Source organism: Bos mutus, chromosome 6 (assembly GCF_027580195.1).
Source record: "Bos mutus isolate GX-2022 chromosome 6, NWIPB_WYAK_1.1, whole genome shotgun sequence".
In the NCBI taxonomy this organism is placed as follows: domain Eukaryota; kingdom Metazoa; phylum Chordata; class Mammalia; order Artiodactyla; family Bovidae; genus Bos; species Bos mutus.
In genome coordinates, this window is record NC_091622.1 from 29,963,106 (window position 1) to 29,985,884 (window position 22,779).

The 22,779-nt window shown below is 36.8% G+C and overlaps 1 protein-coding gene across 5 annotated transcripts in view; it reads right to left on the reverse strand.

Moving 5' to 3' along the window:
* Positions 1-22,779, reverse strand: part of PDLIM5 (PDZ and LIM domain 5) — a 230,660-nt gene that overhangs the window by 19,108 nt on the left and 188,773 nt on the right. For all 5 annotated transcript variants that reach the window (XM_005907861.3, XM_005907867.3, XM_005907865.3 and 2 more), the window contains one exon: positions 5,481-5,655. In XM_005907861.3, coding sequence (XP_005907923.2) covers positions 5,481-5,655 — 175 coding nt within the window. The remainder of the gene's footprint in view (positions 1-5,480; positions 5,656-22,779) is intronic.

Consider the following 22,779-nt stretch of genomic DNA (forward strand, 5'->3'; position numbering starts at 1 on the left):
TCAGAAAACTAAGATCATGGCATCCGGTCCCATCACTTCATGGGAAATAGATGGGGAAACAGTGGAAATAGTGGCCGACAATTTTTTGGGGCTCCAAAATCACTGCAGATGGTGACTGCAGCCATGAAATTAAAAGATGCTTACCCCTTGGGAGGAAAGTTATGACCAACCTAGATAGCATATTCAAAAGCAGAGCATTACTTTGACAACAATGGTCTGTCTAATCAAGGCTATAGTTTTTCCAGTAGTTATGTATGGATATGAGAGTTGGCTGAGTACCTAATAATTAATGCTTTTGAAATGTGGTGTCGGAGAAGACTCTTGAGAGTCTCTTGGACTGCAAGGAGATCCAACCAGTCCATCCTAAAGGAGATCAGTCCTGGATGTTCATTGGAAGGACTGATGTTGAAGCTGAAACTCCAATACTTTGGCCACTTGATGCGAAGAGCTTAATATTTTGAAAAGACCCTGATGCTAGGAAAGATTGAGGGCGGGAGGAGAAAGGGGACAACAGAGGATGAGATAGTTGGATGGCATCACCAACTCAATGGATATGAGTCTGGGTAAACTCTGGGAGTTGGTGATGGACAGGGAGGCCTGGTGTGCTGCAGTTCATGAGGTCGCAGAGAGTCAGACACAACTGAGCGACTGAACTGAAACAGAAATGCGTTAATATATCTTGGTATGTATTTTAGAGACATTCATTTAAGTTCTATAGTTCTTAGTTATCATAATATAATACTATAACATTTTCCTAAGTAGTGCAAGTTAAAAGCATGAATATAAAGTTACACAGATCTGGGCTCAAATGCAGGTTTTACCATTTACTATCTACGTAAAGTCAGGAAATATGTAAGCTTTCTGTGCCTTGGTTTTCTCATCTGTGAAACTGAGGCAATTATAATAACTGCCTTACAAGGTTATGAGAATTTAATAAGAATTCAAGTAAAATGATAATACAGTATTTGGCAGATGCTAAGAATATACTAAGGGCTTCCTGGGTGGCTCAGTAGTAAAGAATCCGCCTATCAATGCAGGAGATGCAGAAGATGTGGGTTTAATCCCTGGGTTGAGAAGATTCCCTAGAGTAGGAAATGACAACCTGCTCCATTATTCTTGCCTGGAAAATTCCATGAACAGCGGAGCCTGGCAGGCTACAGTCCAAAGGGTTGCATACAACTGAATGACTAAGCATGCACGCAAGAATACATAAAGCAATTATTATCCAAAAACAGGATAAGAACGGCACCATAATATCACATAAATGCTGAACATTTTGTTCTTCCCATTTTCCCCCTATAATAGGTCTGAAATCTTGGTCTATGCCTTGATCATAAGATCTATGTCTTTGCTGTTTCCATAAATTGAGGAACTAACACATTAAGTCAAGAAGTCTTTTATTTTCAAGTAAAATCTTAACCAGAGGGAAAATAAATAAAACCTATTAATAACGGAGTTCTCAGAGATAGAAATGGATGCTAAGGCAAAAACTTTTCTGGCTTCTCTCCAGGGTAACTGAGATGGCCCTCCTTATGAGAAAAGTTTGAAAACAAGTAAGAAACAAATCAATACTGTTAAAATGTTCTCTGCCACCAGAAGAAACAATGAGTTGTTTCAATGTGATTTTCTGGTGCTGGACTGTAAGCAAAGATGAGACAATAGCATTGTGGCTCCTTGTTTTTTTAAAGCATTCCATATCAAGGAAGAAATTCAAGCACCATGAAACCCTTATTTCTTTTATCAAAATGCTGAGCAGCTAAATGTGAATGGTCTATTTAACTCCATATAATACAAGTGGATTTTTAATGTCACCAGATATAACACTCCAAAAATAAGCTAGTATTTTCATAAGCCTATTCTACCAGAGAAATTAAATATGGCTTTGGCTGTACTAGTATTCTGATTTTCTGTTCTATTGTATCAACACTCCAAATAGTTAATCTGTTCACCTATGAATCAAAAAACGGTACTTCTATCATAAATGGATTGGAAATGTTCTAGAGCAAACTTAATCAGATCTTCAGTAGAATTTCCCAAAATGTAACAATCTATCCATCTGTAAAAAGCAACTAGCTAGTCAAAGTTTTGGTTCAGTTCAGTTCAGTCTCTCAGTCGTGTCCGACTCTTTGCGACCCCATGAACCACAGCACGCCAGGCCTCCTTGTCCATCACCAAACCCGTGTCCGTTGAGTCGGTCATGTCATCCAATCATCTCATCCTCTGTCGTCCCCTTCTTCTCATGCCCTCAATCTTTCCCAGCATCAAATGAGTCAGCTTTTCAAATGACTTTTCAAATGAGTCAGCTCTTTGCATCACATGGCCAAAGTATTGGAGTTTCAGCTTCAACATCAGTCCTTCCAATGAACACCCAGGACTGATCTCCTTTAGGATGGACTGGTTGGATCTCTTTGCAGTCCAAGGAACTCTCAAGAGTCTTCTCCAACACCACAGTTCAAAAGCATCAATTCTTCAGTGCTCAGCTTTCTTCACAGCCCAACTCTCACATCCATACATGACCATTGAAAAAACCATAGCCTTCACTAGATGGACCTTTGTTGACAAAGTAATGTCTCTGCTTTTTAATATGCTGTCTCAGGTTGGTCATAACTTTCCTTCCAAGGAGTAAGCGTGTCTTTTAATTTCATGGCTGCAATCACCATCTGCAGTGATTCTGGAGCCCTCCAAAATAAAGTCAGCCACTATTCCCACTACTTGCCATGAAATAATACAATTTACGAAAAACATTCATAATCTTTCCCAGATTCAAAAAAACAAAAAATACTAATATTAGATGAAAATGATCTATGGAGTTTTAAGCTAAAAATATGTTCAATAACAGATAATCAGTTCAGTACTAATATCAGAGATCCAGGTTTCTGAAACTGTCCAAATTTTTTTCTAAGAAAACAATAAAACATAAAAGTTGCCTTAGTTTGCATTTACTTAAAAATATTTTTGAAAATTTGAAACATTTAGAAAATAAATATTAAAAATATAAATTATAAAAACAATATAAATGACACTGAGGAAAACAAATAAAACAAATTTAAATTACAAATAATCTTAAACTACCAGGTTACAATATTCTATACTGTAAGTGTCAAGCCTGCAACTGCAGCCGGTTTCTAAAACAGGTGTCCAAGAGAATGTCATTTAATCTGATGCCTCCTAGGTTTGGTAAGTGATACTGACACTGCAGCCAAGAAGTGGAAAATCTTCTTTGCCTAGGTCTCTGAACTGACCACGCTCTATTCAAGCTGCTTCAGCATTTGCACACCAAGCAAATATGCTATGTTAATTACTGTAATAGGATCTTGACATGAGCTAATCCCTGTCCCTATTAACTTCTCTAGTAAATGAAGCTCTAATGCTTAACTGATAACAAGTGCTGGGATAATCCAGAGCAATATAAAATTTAACAGATGAGGGGGCAATAAGTGATGGCCATTCATGTTTTTAATATTATATTTATTTTACTTGGCAGAAGATAGTGCATAACACCACATTCTGGTGTAGCATTAAAAACTGAAACCAAGGCAGTCAGGGGTGGGGAAGGTAATTTCTATTTTGATCTTCATATTTTCTCCATACTAAGTTTTTCAGATGTGCTGGCAGTGGTGATCATAGAATATTACAGAATTTGATGATCAGACAACAAGAATCAGAAACTGATATGGTTTCACATTTTGTTAACCCATCCAGTACTTATTTGCTTACAACAGCACACTAACAGCATTGACTCCTATCTCCATAAAAGGTGTATTTATCTAAATCATGTTATCCTCATATACCAGTCTAGGAAACCAAAGTATCATAACTTATACAAACAATGTTACAAGTCAAAACTTATTTTTACTAACATTAACTCTAAAAATATAACCCTACATAGAGTTAGTAATTTAAAACAGTTTCATTTATTGAGAAAAAGCAGTAGCACACTAGATTCTATACTAGTTTAAATATTTCTGTAAGACCCATTGATAGTAGTACTTAAAAAAAAAAAATGACTGTAACCACAAGGATACTAAGACCAAATGATGAGTGGGTCTAGAGTCATGCATGATCTGTTCAGGTTAGACATTCACCAAATGCCTTTAGTGTGTCAGATATTACACTAGACTTCAAAAACTGCTACAGATTTCCTCCTTCTCACCACAACCATTATTACTCCTGCCACGCCTGCTGGTTAATTCTCATACAACAGGTACTCACTGTGGAAAATACAAACTAATTGAAAAAAAACAGCTTATAAAATAGCATGTTATGATTCCATTTCTAGAAAACAATATCTGTCCTTGTGTGTTTGTGTGTAAGTGTGTTTTAAACTGTGAACTAAAATACTAATAGTGGGTATCCTGGGAGGTGTAATTATATATTAATTTTTATTTTTGCTTTCTGTTTTCCTATAGTTTGGAAATGTCACAATGAATGTGGAGTACCTTTAAGAGGCAAAAGCTACTTAAAAAAAAAAATCACATACTCTGTGTTGTGTTCTTGACACATTTATTATTTAATAGTGGGTTAAGGGGAAGGGTATTTATATTTGGTTCTTAAATAAGATATTGAGACTCCCTGAGCTCCATTTTAAGTAGTAAGTAGAAACATTACCCTAAGCAATAATTATGTAAGAAAAGAGGGGAAAATGCAAGTAAGTCTAAACCTTATTCAACTTTAGAGACACTGTTGTTTCAACTATTACAAAACAGGGTAAATTAAAAACGGGGAGAGAGCTTGAGCAGTCATTTCAAGTAATTATCTGTTATGGCCAGCAAGCAACTCACAGAGGCAGCAAGGTCCTTTGGTCAGATCCCTGTATTAACATTCACACCTAAACCTCATAACATTTTAAAAGTCACTTGTTCAGAAACGCTGAGGTTTAATAAGTGCTAGTGTAGTACACTCACTTAAGAGCTTAGCCTTTTCTGCTTTTTGGAATTTAAGAAACAATAAAATACATTTGGATCAAAAATATTTTAAAGAAGTATGCTATGACCTAATCCAAAAAGCAAAGCATTTATGAATAGATCCGAAGGTAATTATATCTTTTAAGACTTAGTGTGAAAATGCAATCTTTTCTCTAGGGCTCAAAGTTCTTTGTTTTACATCATTAGTTACTTTTCACCTAAATAAGAGTCCTCACTTTTCTAATTTGTGAAATAATGAAGTTCTTTGGGGCCCCTTTGAGTCTTCATATTTCATTATTCTCTGAAATGCCACATTAATCATTATTTTTCTTAGCTCTGATAGTAATTAATAACTGACTAAATTGGTATTTTTAGTTATATTTTCACAGAGCCCAGTATTACTTTTCATTAAAATAGGTTCTAACAAATATATCTAATTTATCTACCTCCATAATATTACACAGAAATAAATATTCTCATTAATAAAATTTCTAAAATTTCAAAATATTAAAAAAAAAAAAAACAAAACATTGGGACTAAGACTTTTCAATAAGAACTTTAAATCAAATGACCAACCTGATAACCTGGTTGCAGTGGGCACACATCGGAGTTCTTTTCCCTGCGGGAATATGCTCGGCCCTTTGCACCAAAGTGTCCTCGTCACTGGGCTGAGGCTGCCCTCTGGCTGAGTTGGCTGGTGCCACGGCTCCTGTGGATGGCCCACTGCTTACGACTCTTCCAGTGGAAGGTGCTAGGAGTTAAAACAAGGGAATCAGAATGAGAATAAACCAAATATAAGCTTTTCCTAATAACCAAATGATAACATTGCACGCATGCATGCTCAGTCATCTCGGACTCAGTGACCCCATGGACTGTAGCCTGCCAGGCTCCTCTGTCCATGGAACTTTTCAAGCAAGAATACTGGAGTGAGTTACCATTTCCTCCTCCAGGGGATCTTCCCAACCCAGGGATCAAATCCATAGTCTCTTCAGTCTCCTGCACTGGCAGGCAGATTCTTTACCACTAGCGCTACCTGGGAAGCTCCTCCCCTCCTCAAAAAAAAACTTCACTTTAAAAAATAATCTATCCACTCACTTCTTCACTCATTCACTCACACTTTATGGAGAGATTATGGATCAAATGCTGGACTGAAACTACAGAGTTAAATAGAAAAATTCAAAGACTGTAATCCAGTGAAAGAGTTATGATAGACGATGGGAGAGAATGTTTTCCAGAGGAGATGTGGTTAATACTGAATATGGATGGTGAAGTATTTCTAGTCATCCAGATGTCTCTGCTAACCATTAATTATATTTAACTCAAAATGTATCAGAGGTACATTACAGATGCCAACGAACTCCCTATATTCTCTCCTGTCCTGTACTGCCTAAGAATACTGTGAAATTGGTCACCAGTCATATAAGGGAGATAACAAAAGAATCATCCTAGGGCTTTCCTCTCCCTCACCTGTGGTTATAATGGGCTCTGCTGATTCTTCATTCCTGGTTCCTGATTTCGCCCCCTCATATCTATCCCTGCAATACTGTCCTGGTTTATGTACTCAAGGCCTCCCACCTGGACTAACCACCAAATGTCTTATCCTCCTGCTGCCACTGGGGACTGAAATCTTACTTGATCAGAACTCTGCATAAATCATTCCAAGGATCTTCCTCTTCTTCCAAGCTTCTAAGCGCCACATATAGGTCCCTCCAGTGGTCTCCACCTTCCCCGCAGCCTCACTTGTCACCATCCTCTGCCTTTCTCTTTACTACAGTGAATACCAGACTGCCTCACTGTCCCTGTGAGGCATCTGTCCACTCACAGCCTGTCCTCACACTCATCTCTACTTTCCCCTGGTCACCTAGCAACCACTACTCAGTACAATGCAGCCCAGGAGTCAACTGCTCTAAAGTCTTCCCCACCTACCTCTCCCCACAATCCAGATTCATGTCTCTTTTCCATGTTCCCATAATTTTCTGTGAATGACTTTACAGAGGATGCCCCCTGAGGGCAGGAACTAGGTTTTATTCCTCGCCCCAGCAACTAACACAATGTCTAGAATGAATGAATGCATAAACTGGAATCAATACATAAATGAACAACTGCAACAACTGTAAAGGATTAAAACCAACACAAGGCCTGTTCTTCACCCTCAGGCAATTAAAACATGGTGGAAGAGAAAAGGCTTATAAATTCTAATGGTTTAAAAGGAACAATTTTTAAGAAAGCATATAAATAATACAAACTAACAGGATGTGTGTATGTGTATACAGTTATATATGCATGTGTGTATATCAACAGGATTCACATTAAAGGTGTGGTTAGAATTGGATAAACTTAATTAGGATAATTGAAAGACTAATTCTTCCTCATGAAAATAAAGCCTATTTGCAATGCTGTGCAATTTCAGATCCAGAAAGTCAGCATTTATAAACACCTAACACATCTCCTCCAGTGCTCTGCCTGGCACCTGAGCTGTGAAATGGCATTTTATAGGCTGGGAGCTCAACTAATATCCATGTTTCAAGGGATTCAACTGAACTAGGAACATGTTTTAGACTCACACTTTCTCTTACAGAATGGGAAAGAAAATTACTGTAATACCCATACTGTATATGTTCTTCCTTGTTTCCTAACTTACACTTTCTCTTACAGAAATGGGGGAAAGTTACTGCAATATCCATACTGTAATCCATACTGTGGAAAGAATATCCTTTCTTCCTGTTCTCTCACAACTCTCCTTCAGTTTCTATATGCAGGCCTGACTGCTCTCGGAGAAATGCAGATAAGCATTTTCAAAGCCAAATCGTGTTCTTGTCATTGGCTTCAAGATACACAACACAGGTTTCATCTGCTATGATGCGTTACCAGCTCATCCTGAGAAATCGAGGTGTCTGAATTCTCCCACTTACTCAGGAATGGTCCTCTGGCTCCTCTATCCCTGTCAGTTCCCAGACCCTACCAGCTGGTCCACTGGAAATATGTTCAAGGTCTATTCATTAATCCAAACCCATGCTTTGACATTTGAGTCCTGGGCTTCCCTGCTGGCCCAGATGGTAAAGAATCTACCTACAACGTGGGATACCTGGGTTTGATTCCTGGGTTGGGAAGATCCCCTGGAGAAGAGCATGGCAACTCACTCCAATATTCTTGCCTGGAGAATCCCTTGGATTAAGGAGCCTGGTGGGCTACAGTCCATGGGGTCACAAAGAGTTAGACATGACAGCGACTAACACTTGAATCCTTCAAGTCTGGACAATTATACATCTCCTAACCAGTCTGTCTGCTGCCATCTCTCTTTTCAACCTAATCTGCTAGATTATTTTTCCAAATACACTACTCTGCTCATGTTTTCTTGCTTACAAAGCTTTCATAACCCCTCCCTGCAAGCTACATGCACCACTCACAGTCTAGTCCCTCCACGAGTTCATGCCAGTCTTCTTTATAATCTTGTCTTTTATGCTCAGCCAAATACCCACTATTATCAACAAACTCAATTATCTTTATTTAACATTTAACTTGTGCCATCCTTACCTGAAGGCACTACTCTCAAATCCTTATAACAGCCCTATGTGGTAGCCATGATCAATACCATGTTTTCACTCTAGCTGAGGCAAAGAGAGGTTAAGAAACCAGCCTAACATCACACAGCAAATAAAGGGCAACCCTAAAGCAGGCAGTCTGGTTCCAGAATCTGTGCTCTTAAACACTATGCAATTGTCTGCTCATTGTCCCTTCCCTGAATGTGCTGTGCTGGGCCCTGCTTCTATGACCCGTGCCCAGTGAAATGGCCCTTTCTCCACAGCTGTTCATGGTTTTCCCATTCTGCAAGGCTCATAGAAATTCTGTTTTCTTCCCCATTATTCCCTGACCATCCTAGCCAGAAGTGTTCTCTCGTCCCTCTTAACGTATTTAACACGCCCATCTATGTAATATATTTGCTATTTATCAATATCCTATAATATTTTCTCCTTCCTATGTCAATGATAAACTCGGTGAAATGAGAACTTTCTACTAACTTCTTTCTAACATTACCAGAAAACTGCCTTAAAAACAGACGGTAAAAAATTAATATTTAATCAAGTAAACTTAAGGGAGGGTTCCAAATCACTTTCATTTTGCCTTTTTAAAGAACAGGATTGAGATAGTTTTAAAATGTGGATTAGGTTCAGGATTTCAAACAGTGGGAAAGTTACCAATTGAAAAATCTCAAAATCAGACCTCAAAGTGAGTCAAACCCTTTCATCTACCATATGCCTTTATTTTATCACATTATCTATGCATAAGCCCTAAAGTACTGAGTCACTGAGGCATTTTTAGCAATAAAAGAGTGTAGTAATTTTCCATCGGTCATTGTAAAATGGGACATAATCCATCTGGGCCATGCCTCAGGGAGAAGATACACGAAGAAACTAAGTTATTTAACATGAGAAGCCATTTCTGAATACGAAACATGTGATTGTGTCTTAAACACATATAAAGAGGCTCTAAGCTCACAGCTGTACCTTCCTTGGGAAGAAAAGCCTTGCTTTTTGTTACTGCTCCATTTTAGCCACTTGGGATGAGACAGAAATTCTCACACCTCTGTTTGTTGCTGTGTTGCTAGTGCATTGGCCCGCACACAGAGCTACACAAGCTTATTAATTACCAAGCCCCAAACATTCCCAAGGAACAGTTATTTCCCATATGAATAAAGTGATGTTTCATTTCTTCAGACTGAATTTCTCACTACTCCAGCAAGAAGTAGGCAACTTTTGAGGCATCAAGTACCAAGCCCCTGGCCTCTGCTCATCAGGCTTACTGGGGAGAGGAAAGTGTGAGAAGGTGAGGTTTTGGAAAAGGAGAAGCACCACAAATGAGTCCATCTTCCTTTAAAATTCTGTAGAAAACTGCACTGCTACACAGACAAAAACAGTCTTCCATGAGGAGTGCAGAGACCAAAATATCTCAAATTTATTGACCCTGCCATAAAAATCAATTTTATGTAGGAAAAAATATACATCTCTTTAGGGATAGCAGTTTAAAGATCTCAATCTACTGATCTGTAATAAAACCAGATTTTTCTTTTAAGTTCTAATAAAAGTATTAAATGGGAGCTCTGAATTAGCTCCATTTCATAATCTAGAAATGTAAGTCACAAAAATATAAGTGACTTAAACTGAATAATGAGTGAGTCACAATGAGAACATTAAAAGGAGGTTAGTTTTTGACTCAAGCTTTCCTTTTTAATCTTAATCTTGAATGACTTCCATTAAATTAGGCTTGTTTTGTGGCTGATCTCTACCCAATGGAACCAAGTTTAAAAGTTAATTTTTTTCTTTTGTATCAAAAACATTTCAGCACCATAAAACTCATCTAGAAATTTAAAGCCAGTAGCTATTCTCCAAACTAACAGTGTTAATGAGATGTCTTTTATTAATTTTAGAGTGCTTACTTATGAGTTTTCTAAAGGTTTGGAATGAAATACATTCTAAGCTTTTATTTTCAGCACTATGATAGTCAAGCCTAAGATTACAAAGACTAACATTAAATAAGTTAATGTAAATTAATTGGAAAACCCAGCAGCACACTAGAATATTTTCTCAGTATTTAATATGTAAATTGTCAAATTAATCAAGTAAAGTATAACTAATGCACAAAATGTTAAGTTCTTCATTTTTAAAATATCTGTCATAGTCATATATCTGAGTATTCTAAGGGGCAATACTTTTTAAAAAAGCAAATAAACTGACTTACTAATCATGAGTCTTACTTTACTGCAAAGAAATGAAGTCATCTCTTTTGGACTACAGATAATAAATTGGAGATAAAGAATTTTAAAAAATTGAACCACGTAATATTAATTTAGTAGAAAACACCTCCTGTTATTGGGGAAATCTCTGTGATATATCATTTGGAAAGATAAAGTGAAAACTCTTTACTCTAGAAAGATCTTAACTGCATTCTTCCCCAAGCAGATGATTCAAGTTTGAATTATTTAGCAAATCAGTTAAGTTTTAAGCACTCTTATCCTGAGTTTTAATTTTCTTTTCTAACCATTGTAAGGTCCTAACCAAGTGATTTTTCAAGTTGATCCAAGTAAATCCTCAGTAATGGGGCACATAAGAATATAACTGGGGATTTGTATAATATTATAAAAGACTGCAATATATATGGAATTAGAAATTATCTAATTATTTACTATGTGGTTCAAATATGCCTAAGCTCACTAAAAGGCAGTTGTTTATATAAAAAGAGTTTCTGGAGAGAAAACACAGATTAAGACCTTCAGAACTCCAGGTAGTTCAATGTGTGAATTCTCTGAAAACAGATGTTTTCCAACTGTAATAAGATAGGTTATATGACATTTTTGCTTTCTATCTCTGTTAAAAAAAAAAAAGCTGTTAGCTCTAAACCAATATTCTTAAAAACAAAGAGTAGTGAAGATTATAATGTACACATTAATACCTGGCCAGGCTGTACCTGAATAAACATGAAATTCATCTGTTAATTCCTCTGGTTCAAGTCAAATCATTCAACTACCAGTAAAATCTTATTACTGGCATCTATTAGGTGAAAAAATACTATATTATGTCAGACTTTATTTGGAAACTTAACCTAAGTCAACTGGGGCTGGGGGACAATATCCCCCCAAACAAACAGACGTTGCTATTGTCTTTCAAGGTAGGTTTCTCTTACTAAACATAGTGCTTTCAAACTGCTGAACATATCATTCAATAGGACAGCAAGCTGGTGTTGAAAGATGAACTGCCCACAACAATATGAGAAATACATAACCTAACTTCTTACCACATCCAGAGTATGTCCCGGTTCAAGAGGTCATTATCTCTTCTTTGGCTTATTGCAGCAATGGCCTAAGCTCTTGCTCTGTCCTTCCCAAGACATGGAAGCCAAGAAAAACTAAATTGGCTCATCTCAAGCTACTCCTCTGCTCCAACAACTCACCTCTAGCTCAAAACTGAAACCAAAGCTCCTACAGACTCTGACTCCAGCTACCTCTCTGGCCCAATCCGCCATGCTTCCTTTGCTCACTAGCCACAGGGCACACTGTCTTCCTACAGTTCAGTTCAGTTGCTCTGTCATGTCCAACTCTTTGCGACCCCATGAACTGCAGCACACCAGGCCTCCCCGTCCATTACCAACTCCTGGAGTCCACTCAAACTCATGTCCATTCGAGTTGATGATGCCATCCAACTGTCTTATCCTTTGTTACCCGCTTCTCCTGCCCTCAATCTTTCCCAGCATCAGGGTCTTTTCAAAAGAGTCAGCTCTTCGCATCAGGTGGCCAAAGTATTGGAGTTTCAGCTTCAACATCAGTCCTTCCAATGAACACCAGGACTGATCTCCTTTAGGATGGACTGGTTGGATCTCCTTACTATCTCCTGTCTTCCTTAGTATTTCTCTAAATGGCCAGTATGCTTCTGATTCAGGCCCTTTGTAGTTTCTATTTCCTCTACCTAGAAATATTTTCCCCAGATGTTTCCATGGCTTCCTCCCTCATTTCCTTCCTGTCCTCTGCTCAGAGTTCATTTTACCAATGTGGCTCTTTCTGATCACCCTATATAAAGGAGCAACCCTCTCCCTTCAAACCAGCATTCCCATACTCCCTAACCGGTTTATCATCCCCATCTAATGAATTTATATTCTTCTTATTGCTTTTTATTAACTCTCTCTCCATACCTTGAGGCCAGAGATGCTGTCTAATTTATTCACTGCTGTATCTCTAGCACCTAGAACAGTTCCTGGCATTTTGCTTAACAAATCTTTGTTTCAAGAATGACTCCAGCACCAAAATTATTGTCTTCCCATGGAAAGGAAACAGATTCCTTAGAGAAACTACTGTTTCTAGGATTGGGACAAAAAAGTCAACATGGAAAGTCTAGAATATTTGTCAGAAAGCCAAAACGCTAGCAAAGAACTAGAGTTGTATCAAGTGACTTGAAGCAGATGAGACCTTCTGAGTATTAATAATAACTACAAAGACTGAAATACTTCAAATAAATTTACATGCACTCACAATGGTTTTGTAATTTAAAAAACCACATTGATCACCTTTAGAGGATGCTAAGGAAACAATTCATTTATTTGAAAAACCTGTAAAATTTAGTAAAGAGGAAAAAAATCAAGCTTCATAATTTATTACCTGAAAGCCAATCATGTTTCAACTAGATCTCATTCATTCCTCTGCTGTCTCTGAACTATTTGAAGCAAATTCAAGATCAATCCTTTATTTCATAATATTTCAATATCACTTTTAGAGTACTCTTTTAAAAAATCTACCCAATAATACCATTATCACATCTAAAATAAAACAAAAATTTCCTTAACCTCCCCAAATGATCAATTTTCAATTTACTTCTGATTATCTTCTATAGTTTCCTCTCACTGCTGCAACATATGACTAAACATGTACTGGCTTAAACACAGCACAGGTGCACTATTTTACAGTTCTCCTCCATGGATATTACCAGGCCAGACTCAAGGCGTTGGCAGGGCTGTTGCTTCCTAAAAGCTCTAGGGAAAATCCATTTCCTTGCTTTTACCATCTTTTAGAGCTGTCCAAATTCCATGGTTCAGGGCCCTCTTATACCATCTTAAAACCAGCAGATTGAGTCCTTCTCACACTACAGCACTCTAGATTCTCTCTTTGCTTCCCTCTTCCACTTTTAAAGGTCCTGGTGATTACGATGGGCCCACCAGGATAATTATTTTATTTTGAGCTCAGCTAATGAACAATTGTAATTCCATCAGCATCCCAAATTCCCCTGTGACATGAAATATAACATATTCATAGGTTCTGGATATTAGGACATGGACATCTTTGAGGAGACATTATTCTACTTACCACATACACCCTAACACAGTATTAATCAAGATCCAAATAAGAAAGGTCCACATACTACATTTGGTGTCTCTTAAATTTTTTAGTTTATAATCTCTTCCAACTCCCTACTCCTTGCAAAATACCTACAGAAGAAACTAAGTCTCCAGTTATATGTTTGTGTGTGTATTTGAACTTTTTCTATAGTAAAAAGCTAAAGAAAAGTTTTATACCTATTAAACTGAATCGTTTATTTACAAAAACAATATAAGGTATTATTATTACTACTTGATGGATCAGTAATACAAAACTCAGAAAGGGTAAGTGATCTGTCTGAAGACATTCCCTGTGATTCAGACGGTAAAGAATCCCCCTGCAATGCAGCAGACCCAGGTTTGATCCCTGGGTCGGGAAGATAGCCTGGAGAAGGGAATGGCTACCCACTCCAGTATTCTTGCTTGGAGAATTCCATGGACAGAGGAACTTAGTCCATGGGATCACTTGAAGAGTCAGGCGCAACTGATTGACTAACACTTTTCTTTCATGCATAGCAATAAAATGAAGCAAATGTTTTTTGAATTTCACTATTATGTACCAAATAATGCACTAGGCTTCACTGCTACAAACAAGACAGACATGATTTCTGCCCTCTCTGAGTTTAAAGGTTATAGACCAGAAGAACTGATTCATCTGAAAAGACCCTGATGCTGGGAAAGATTGAAGGCGGGAGGAGAAGGGGACAACAGAGGATGAGATGGCTGGATGGCATCACCAACTCAATGGACATGAGTTCGAGTAAACTCTGGGAGTTGGTGATGGACAGGGAGGCCTGGTGTGCTGCAGTGCATGGGGTCGCAGAGAGTCAGAAACAATTGAGCAACTGAACTGAACAGACCAGAAATCAGTCAGTTATGTTATAGTGGGGTCAGTGCTAGAATGATGGAAAGATAATGAGTTTAACTATAGATATTCAGCCAGTCACAAGTGCACACTGACAGCCTACAGTGTAGCAGGCACTACATTACATGAAGGTACCCAGTTGGAGGATAAAACATATTTCGTCCTTTCTTTCATAGAGCTAAGGACTTTTTTTGTTTGTTTGTTTTTGAGTTGGAGGTTCTTGTGGTTTATCTAAGTATAGACAGTCTACTGAATGTATGAACTCAGGAAAAAGATCTGATCTAGAATTATTCAAGAGTTATCAGCATATTGATGGCAACTGAGGCTGTGGGAATTAATGAGATTGTTCAGGGAAAGAGTAGCATGAAATAGAAACGCTCTTAAGGTATAAGACAAATAACAGAAATACTCTGGGGACAGAGAGAAAGGCAGGAGAAGAACCAGGAGAGTACATCATGGAAGCCAAAGAAGCAGAGTAGAGAATATACGGGATCCAAAATCATTTCTATATAACTCCAGAGCCTATGACCCTAAGCATTCATTCATCAAATATTTACTACATGCTTCCTGTGTGCCAGGCTCTTTGCCAGGCACTACCTTGACCCATGAAAATATGAAAGCAGATCTTCTCAAATGCATCTCAACCTGGAAGTACTAACTTCTACACCAGTTGAGAAGAAGGGGCCAGTGATAACTGAGGTGATTAATTTCTGCTATTTTAATTTCCTTAATAAGCCTGCTAGGGTAAATTTTGGAATAATGTATGAAAGCATTATTTTTTATTTGCCTTGCTACACTTCACATCTTAGATTATCACTTTTAAGCCCTTCATGTATTCTATAAAAGATATATTTCCTACAGAGATCTAACTTTCTTTCCTTCCACCTGGCTGCACATTCTTTCCAGCCATTATAATTAATGGCTTCAAAGTTCTTGAAATATAACATATGGATATAAAGCTAGATTCTTCATGTTTTGAGAAATATTTCAGAGAATTTATATAAGCTGCTTCAGAAAGGGAAATATAAATCTACCGCTTTCTCTAAGGACAAAGAAGCTTGAAGCATTAAGTGCTGAATCCATTTTTGTGCAAACTCTACTGATGTAAGTATTTCAACTACTGCATCTGAATTAAAACAACAGAGAAAGTCATGGTGGTCAATCTGCAAATAACCATAAAATATGTTTAAGTATCCTATAATATTTCATTCTCAGTGAGTCAGAAATAAGGCTGATATCAAGAATATTAATATTATCCCTCAAAAGAAAAAAGACAAATGTTTACAGCCTGGATAAGACAGAGAGAAGTCATATGTGAGGTTTATGGTGTGAAAAACAACTGGCTCTTCCACAAGGGGTATTCCTGTTATAAACACTGAGGCTAATGTTGTCCTCATATAAATAACTGGGCTACATCAAAGTGACACTCTGGCTCTCTTGAGGAGATGAAGTATTGTAATTCAACATCTCAGAGAATGTGTCCACAAAGGTATGGTAGAAATTTTACACATACTAAATTGAGTAGCAGCGACAGTAACGCACTTGCATATTATCATAGAAGGCAAACGCGTTCTTCTCTGTCCCTTCCCCAGTCGCCTCAAACAGATGGTGGCCATGAGAAATGTAGAATCTGTGCGTTTTGTCTGTCAAGCCCCTTATGTTGAAAGCATAAACAACAGCCTACTCTTCATAATCCAGGCATGAAATCATATCCAGTAGAAATAGAAAAGGTTTAAAGTTGAGCCAAGATCTAGGATCAGAGGAAAGTACATTCTAGAGAGGTTTGCACAACTTTTATTAAGTGAAATCAAACATTTTTTTAATTCAATGATTAAAAGCAAAATTGGACAGATTAAACTATTATCATTCCCCTAAGCAGTGGAGAATGTTGGTATGTATGTCATAAAGAATTGGAACAGGTGCGCCCAAGGCTAAGTATCAAATATTTCTGCAACTTCAGGAGGTTAGTTTCTTCCATCAGCAACCAGCCTTTCAACTCTTAAGAACCCAGATTAAACTGGATCTCAAGTGTCTTAATTAAAGTGAGTGTGGGGACTTGAATTAGATTTTCTCTTCTTTTTTAGTTTTTGAATCACACATCATCAAAATTTGAGATATACAGACTTGCCTTTTTCTCCCTACTAACCTTACATTGAAAACTTCTATTTGGTTAAAGCTGCAAGTAAAACAAACCCAGTCTGTAACGTGCAGATAAAAATAAGATAAGATAAAATATAAAATACTGCAGATGAAATATGTTTTCCCAACAAATTATTTATCACTTATAGAGGTTCTAAATAATCTCAATACCACTGCTCTAATTTCAAAGTTTTGAAGACAAGCTCAAGCTATATATAATCTTGGATGCTTAATGTGCTTCATCCTGAAGGAGGTAGAGGGGTGGATAAAGAAAAAGAACAAAATCAGATAAAATATTTTAAAAAAACAAACACAAATCTGAAGCCTGATTCATGACCTCAGGATACTAAAGAGGATCACTGTTAAACTCATTCAGACCTCTGTAAGCTACAGATTTATCTAAAATATTAAATTTGTAGATTTTTGTTCATATTTGAATGAGAAAACCATAAGGACATATCTTAAAATTATTTGTACTCACATTATATCTGGAGTTCTCACATGTTATTTCCAAAGTAATGTGAAATCCAAATAAGCATGGGTTTCACCATTTTCCCACCAACTTTCATCTATGTACATATGTGAGAAAGCAACCTAGTCTCAGAAATCAAGGAGAAAGCTACCTAGGATTTGAGTGATTATATAAATAGAATTCTTTTTATTTAGAGGGTTCAGGATGGGGAGCACGTGTATACCTGAAATTAAAAAAAAAAATTAAAAATTAAAAAAATTAAAAAAAAAATTAAATTTAAAAAAATAGAATTCTTTTAAGGTTGGCAACAACTGAAGCAGAAAGGGAAAGAAAATTTAATTGAAAAAGACATCATAGAGAATTCGTAGTAGTAATAGAAATGTAAGGAGTATCCCAGCTTTTAGTTTCAGATAAATTGTATTCATCATTAGAGACATGTTTGGTATTGTTTGACATGGGGAACTCTTCTTAAAGTCATTAGATCTCTAAAATAAACAAAACCTCATTTCATTATCCAAATTTATGTTTGAATTTCATATCATTTAAAAGCAGAGAACACAATAGGCTATTTTATCCTGGAGGACTCGAGCACAATGTCTAATGTTAAGGTACACTTGGGATCCTTGTTTTTTAAACTCTTAGTTGTATGAACTTAGAAATGCCAGCACTTTGGGTCTTAGTTTCTTCATTTGTAAAACAGCAAAAATAACAACTAACTCAAAGTGTGAGAGAGTTAAACAAAGTAGTCTAAGTAAAGTGTTTTACTTATAGATCCTTGAATGTGTAAGAAATGCTTCATTAATGTGATTTTTATACTCTGACATAAGGTCCTAACATGCTTAAAAAAATAAAGTATACACTCATTCAGCAGCTACCTGCTGAGCACATTCAATGGTTTAGACCTAGGAACTCTTCTGGTATGAAAGATACACCCAAGAAAAAGAAACTGGTGCCCAAAAGAAGTAACCTGCTTCTTACGGGAGATGGTCACAAGCAAAGTGAACAGAGCGCCTTAGGATTAGGGCCTCTCAAAGCTGCTCATGACCCCCAACAAAGTTTGTATAGTCTTGGGCCATATAGTTTATTTTGCAACTACTCAATTCTATAACTGGAACATGATAGGAGCCATGGACATGTAAATGAATGAGCATGTCTGTGCTCCAATAAAACTATTTACAAAGACAGGTGGTGGGCCGGATGTGGTCAGTGGCCATAGCTTGCCATCTCCTGGTTTAAACCATATGCATTAATTAATAAGAAGTAATAATTCTTTTTAAAAATATTACTGAAGTATAATTGATTTACAATGTTGTTAATTTCTTCTGTACAGCAAAATTATACATATATATATACATTCCACCCCATTACATTTATCACAGGATACAACAGTGGGACCTTGTTGCTTATCCATTCTACATATACTAGTTTGCATCTGCTAATCCCAAACTCCCAATCGTTCCTTCTCCCACTCTCGGCCCCCACTGGTAACCAAAGTCTGATTTCTGTATCTGTGAGGCTGTTGTTTCCTAGGTAAGTTCATTAGTGTCATATTTTAGACTCCACATATAGTGATGTCATATGTATTTGTCTTTTCCTTTCTGACTTAGGAAACAGTAATTCTTTGTGAAAAGCATATGTGAATAAATCCAGGTATCTTCCCTTATTAAAGATGTAATATTTTAATCTCAGGATGAGAGGAAATGGGAAAAAAGAACCTTCACCACAGTGTACTTGAAACAGCACTGGGAAGCCTCCAACATGGAAATAAATTTCAATAAAAGAACACTTAAAAGAAAAGAAAGAGGGCAGTGTATGGCTGCTACTTTTATTTTTTCCTATATGAAAGCATGTGTATACCTATGACTGATTCATGTCGATGTTTAGCAGAAACCAAAAAAATTCTATAAACCAATTATCCATCAATAAAAAATAAATTTAAAAAACATAATTCTAAACAAAAATGTATCTGTTACATAGAGCATATTTACATGCTTCACACTGTGGTTTTGACAAAGGACAGCTCCAGTAGGCCTTTACGGCAGTGGACTGTTTAATGACGTCAAAATGTAGGGGAGCAGATGGCAATAAAGCATTATTAGAAGAGATGAAACATACGCAACTGGTAGCAGTTTACTTATTCATATCAAAATTTAAAAATGGAACCAATAAATCTATCCATCTTAGCTAAGTAAATCTAGTTATCTCGATTTATTACTGCAGTGTAAAGCCCACAATGAAATTTGGGATGGTTGAAAAAACAGTAATTTCCTTTCTCACTCCTATCTCCTTTAGACTTCAAGTAAAATATAGAATTTATATCCACTTATAACTGAGATGCACATCATTCAGTTTTTGATCTAATCAGATCTCACAAATACATTCAAGTCTTCCTTGGAAAAAAAAAAAAAAAAACAAAACATCAGATCTCCCCAAAGCTCTGTCCATAGTGAATAAAGAAACTTTTCTTTTAAATTGCTAAAATGTTGCATAAAGCAAAGGCAGGGTATGATAAAGGGTCAGGTTAACTAGAATCCTAGCTAAATTTTTTGAAATGAAGTGGAGAGGCAATGAAAATGTTACTGGAAACAGATCTTAGTAATTGCTAGTTACCTACTTTATCCACTCAATGCAGGGCAAGAATCCTTTCTAGACTACCCCTAAGAGAGTTCAGTTCACTTCAGCTCAGTCCCTCAGTCGTGTCCGACTCTTTGCAACCCCATGAACTGCAGCACGCCAGGCCTCCCTGTCCATCACCAACTCCTGGAGTTCACCCAAACTCATGTCCATCGAGTCAGTGATGCCATCCAGCCATCTCATCCTCTGTCGTCCCCTTCTCCTCCTGCCCTCAATCCCTCCCAGCATCAGGGTCTTTCCCAATGAGTCAACTCTTCGCATGAGGTGGCCAAAGTATTAGAGTTTCAGCTTTAGCATCAGTCCTTCCAAAGAACACCTAGTTCTCCCTAAATATAGTCACTGATGTTATCTTGTGATACAGAGAATTGAATTAAATCAAAATAACTAGGTTCAAATCACTACAGGACTCTGAACAATTCTTTCAACATTTCTCAGACTCTGTCACCTCACTGGGAAAATAATGGCCCATTAAAAATTTAATGACATTCTATTACTATAATCTTGAATAAAAAGATACTTTTAAAGCTGAAAGTATTATAAAAACATAATTATTACTATTCATATTAATCAATGATACCCACCCATTTTACTATTGAAAGAGGACGTTGCTCCCCTTTGAGTCTACCAACTATACTCTTGAGTTCCAAAAGGCTGATGGGGATGATGAATACTCCCCATCACTCCCCAGGATGTGACAGAGGCTAAAAGTAACTAAATATTCATTTTGAAAGCAAGTTTGTGTCTCTTTCCCTTTTCATTTGACTAAATTTACTGTGTCACTAAAAAATATTCTAATGAATATCTTTTTCAATTGATAGCTTACTCTCACTGTATTTCTTCAAAACATAATCCATATTTTTAAAAAGAACCAATTTTTACATCTCATTGTCAATTATAAGCCTTGCCTTTACTACATGTATTAAAATTGCTTCATAAAGAAAAAAGCAACTCACTAGTAAAAAGTCTATATACATATTACAGCTATCTCCAGCTTTTAGAAAGCTTGTTTTAACATCACTTTACTTTTATGGAAGACCTGCACTGGTACCCATTTTCACTAACCCAACAGAAATCCAACTTTTCACTTTTTCAAAAAAAGGCAAACTCTTTGCTTTACACGATTTTGACTTGACAAAAGGTTTCACAAGAACCTCTGCTTTTGGACAGGAGAAAACTAAATTTGGTGCATGTAAAGGGAATGATGCTATGAGCAGAACACAGGGAGGCACCTGTTCAATTAGCACAATGTCTGATGTGCTATGTGCTAAGTCACTTCAGTTGTGTCTCTGACTCTATGGACTGCAGCCTGCCAGGCTCCTCTGTCCATGGGATTTTCCAGGCAAGAATACTGGAGCTGGTTGCCATTTCCTTCTCCAGGGGATCTTCCCAACCCAGGGACCGAGCCAGCGTCTCCTGCTTGGCAGACGGATTCTTTACCCCTGAGCCACCAGGGAAGCCCAGTGTATTGAGTACTTCATCGTAATAGTCACTAAACACCTTTACTTTCCTCTGTAGAATGTCTGTCTCCACTGGACACATTTAATGATTAAAAAAAAAAAAGAATGAAATCCAATAATTCCTTGCCAACATCAGGGAACAGAAGAATAAACAGGGAGTTGTGTTTAATTAAAGCACGAATGGGGCATTATTCTAAAATGCTATACGAACTACTAATGAAAACAGAAAAAGGAAAATTTCAGCACAGCCAGACAACACGAACCACTGTGAAAGAAAGCATAGCAAAGTTTTTAATTTTCAATGGCTGTATAAAATAAGGTCACATTGCTTTCTATAGAAAATGGTGATTAGAGTATTAGCCAAGACTGTATATTTCAATGATTTTTTAATAAATTACAATTTATTTATTAAAAACATCAAAATGTTAATACATTGAAGTTTTATTACAAATGCTCTCAAGATCAACACATTTTTAAAGTGTGAAAGAAGGAAAAAACCTGTATGAAAAATAACTGAAAAGCCTATTTATGGAGTTAAAGCTTTCTGAACCACATACAAATAATAACATGAGTATTTAATTTTTGATCAGTGGGACTCTATAGAATTTTTCTTCTATAAAGAAGAAAAAGGGCTATCTTGGAAGAAACCCCTTTTCCAGTTTATAATGTTTATCTCCCTGACAACATGTAGTACAAGAGCTTCCTACAAAGGTAAGCAATGCCGTGAGGATCATGCCAAAGTCATCAATCTCATATTTGCAACTGTAAATAAACAAAAAACACCCAATGTTTAGAAAATGCTGATTTAGGGGAAGTCAATGCACTCACCTGAGGAAATGCTGCAAAAATAGACTAGCTATATTATGAAAGTTAACTCTAACTTATTTCTCAAGTACAATACAACATGTAATCCATTCAGATTTATATTTTGTAACTATACACATAACATTAAGACATATTCACCTAAATTTTTGTGCTGTAGTCTGACTTAGAACAAAGCAGTCTCTTCAAGCTGAATACAATTCCCTACCAGGGTTTTAACTGAGAATATATGAATATTCTATAAAGAATAAAGCTTCTTATGGGAGCACTGGTTAGAACTTACCTCCCAGGCAGGTTTACATGTAAGTACTCTACATTCTCCTGCTGTTGGAATTTTCTGGGTTTATACTGCCAATGCTCAGGGTGATATTCATTATCACCACCCCTACACTGGATTACCTCAACAACCTCTCATAGTCTCTAAGATTCCAGTCTTAATCTCTACATTGAGATCATAATAATCTTTTAAACACATTAACACTATCATGATCTCTTAATAATGCAAATCTGATTAGTTATTTTCCAACTTACAAATCTAGTAACAGCTTTCTTGAGGCATTAGTCTGCACTCTTTTACTTTCAAAGCCCTTTCTGATTGGCCCCCCACTAACCCATCCAACTTTCCTCCCT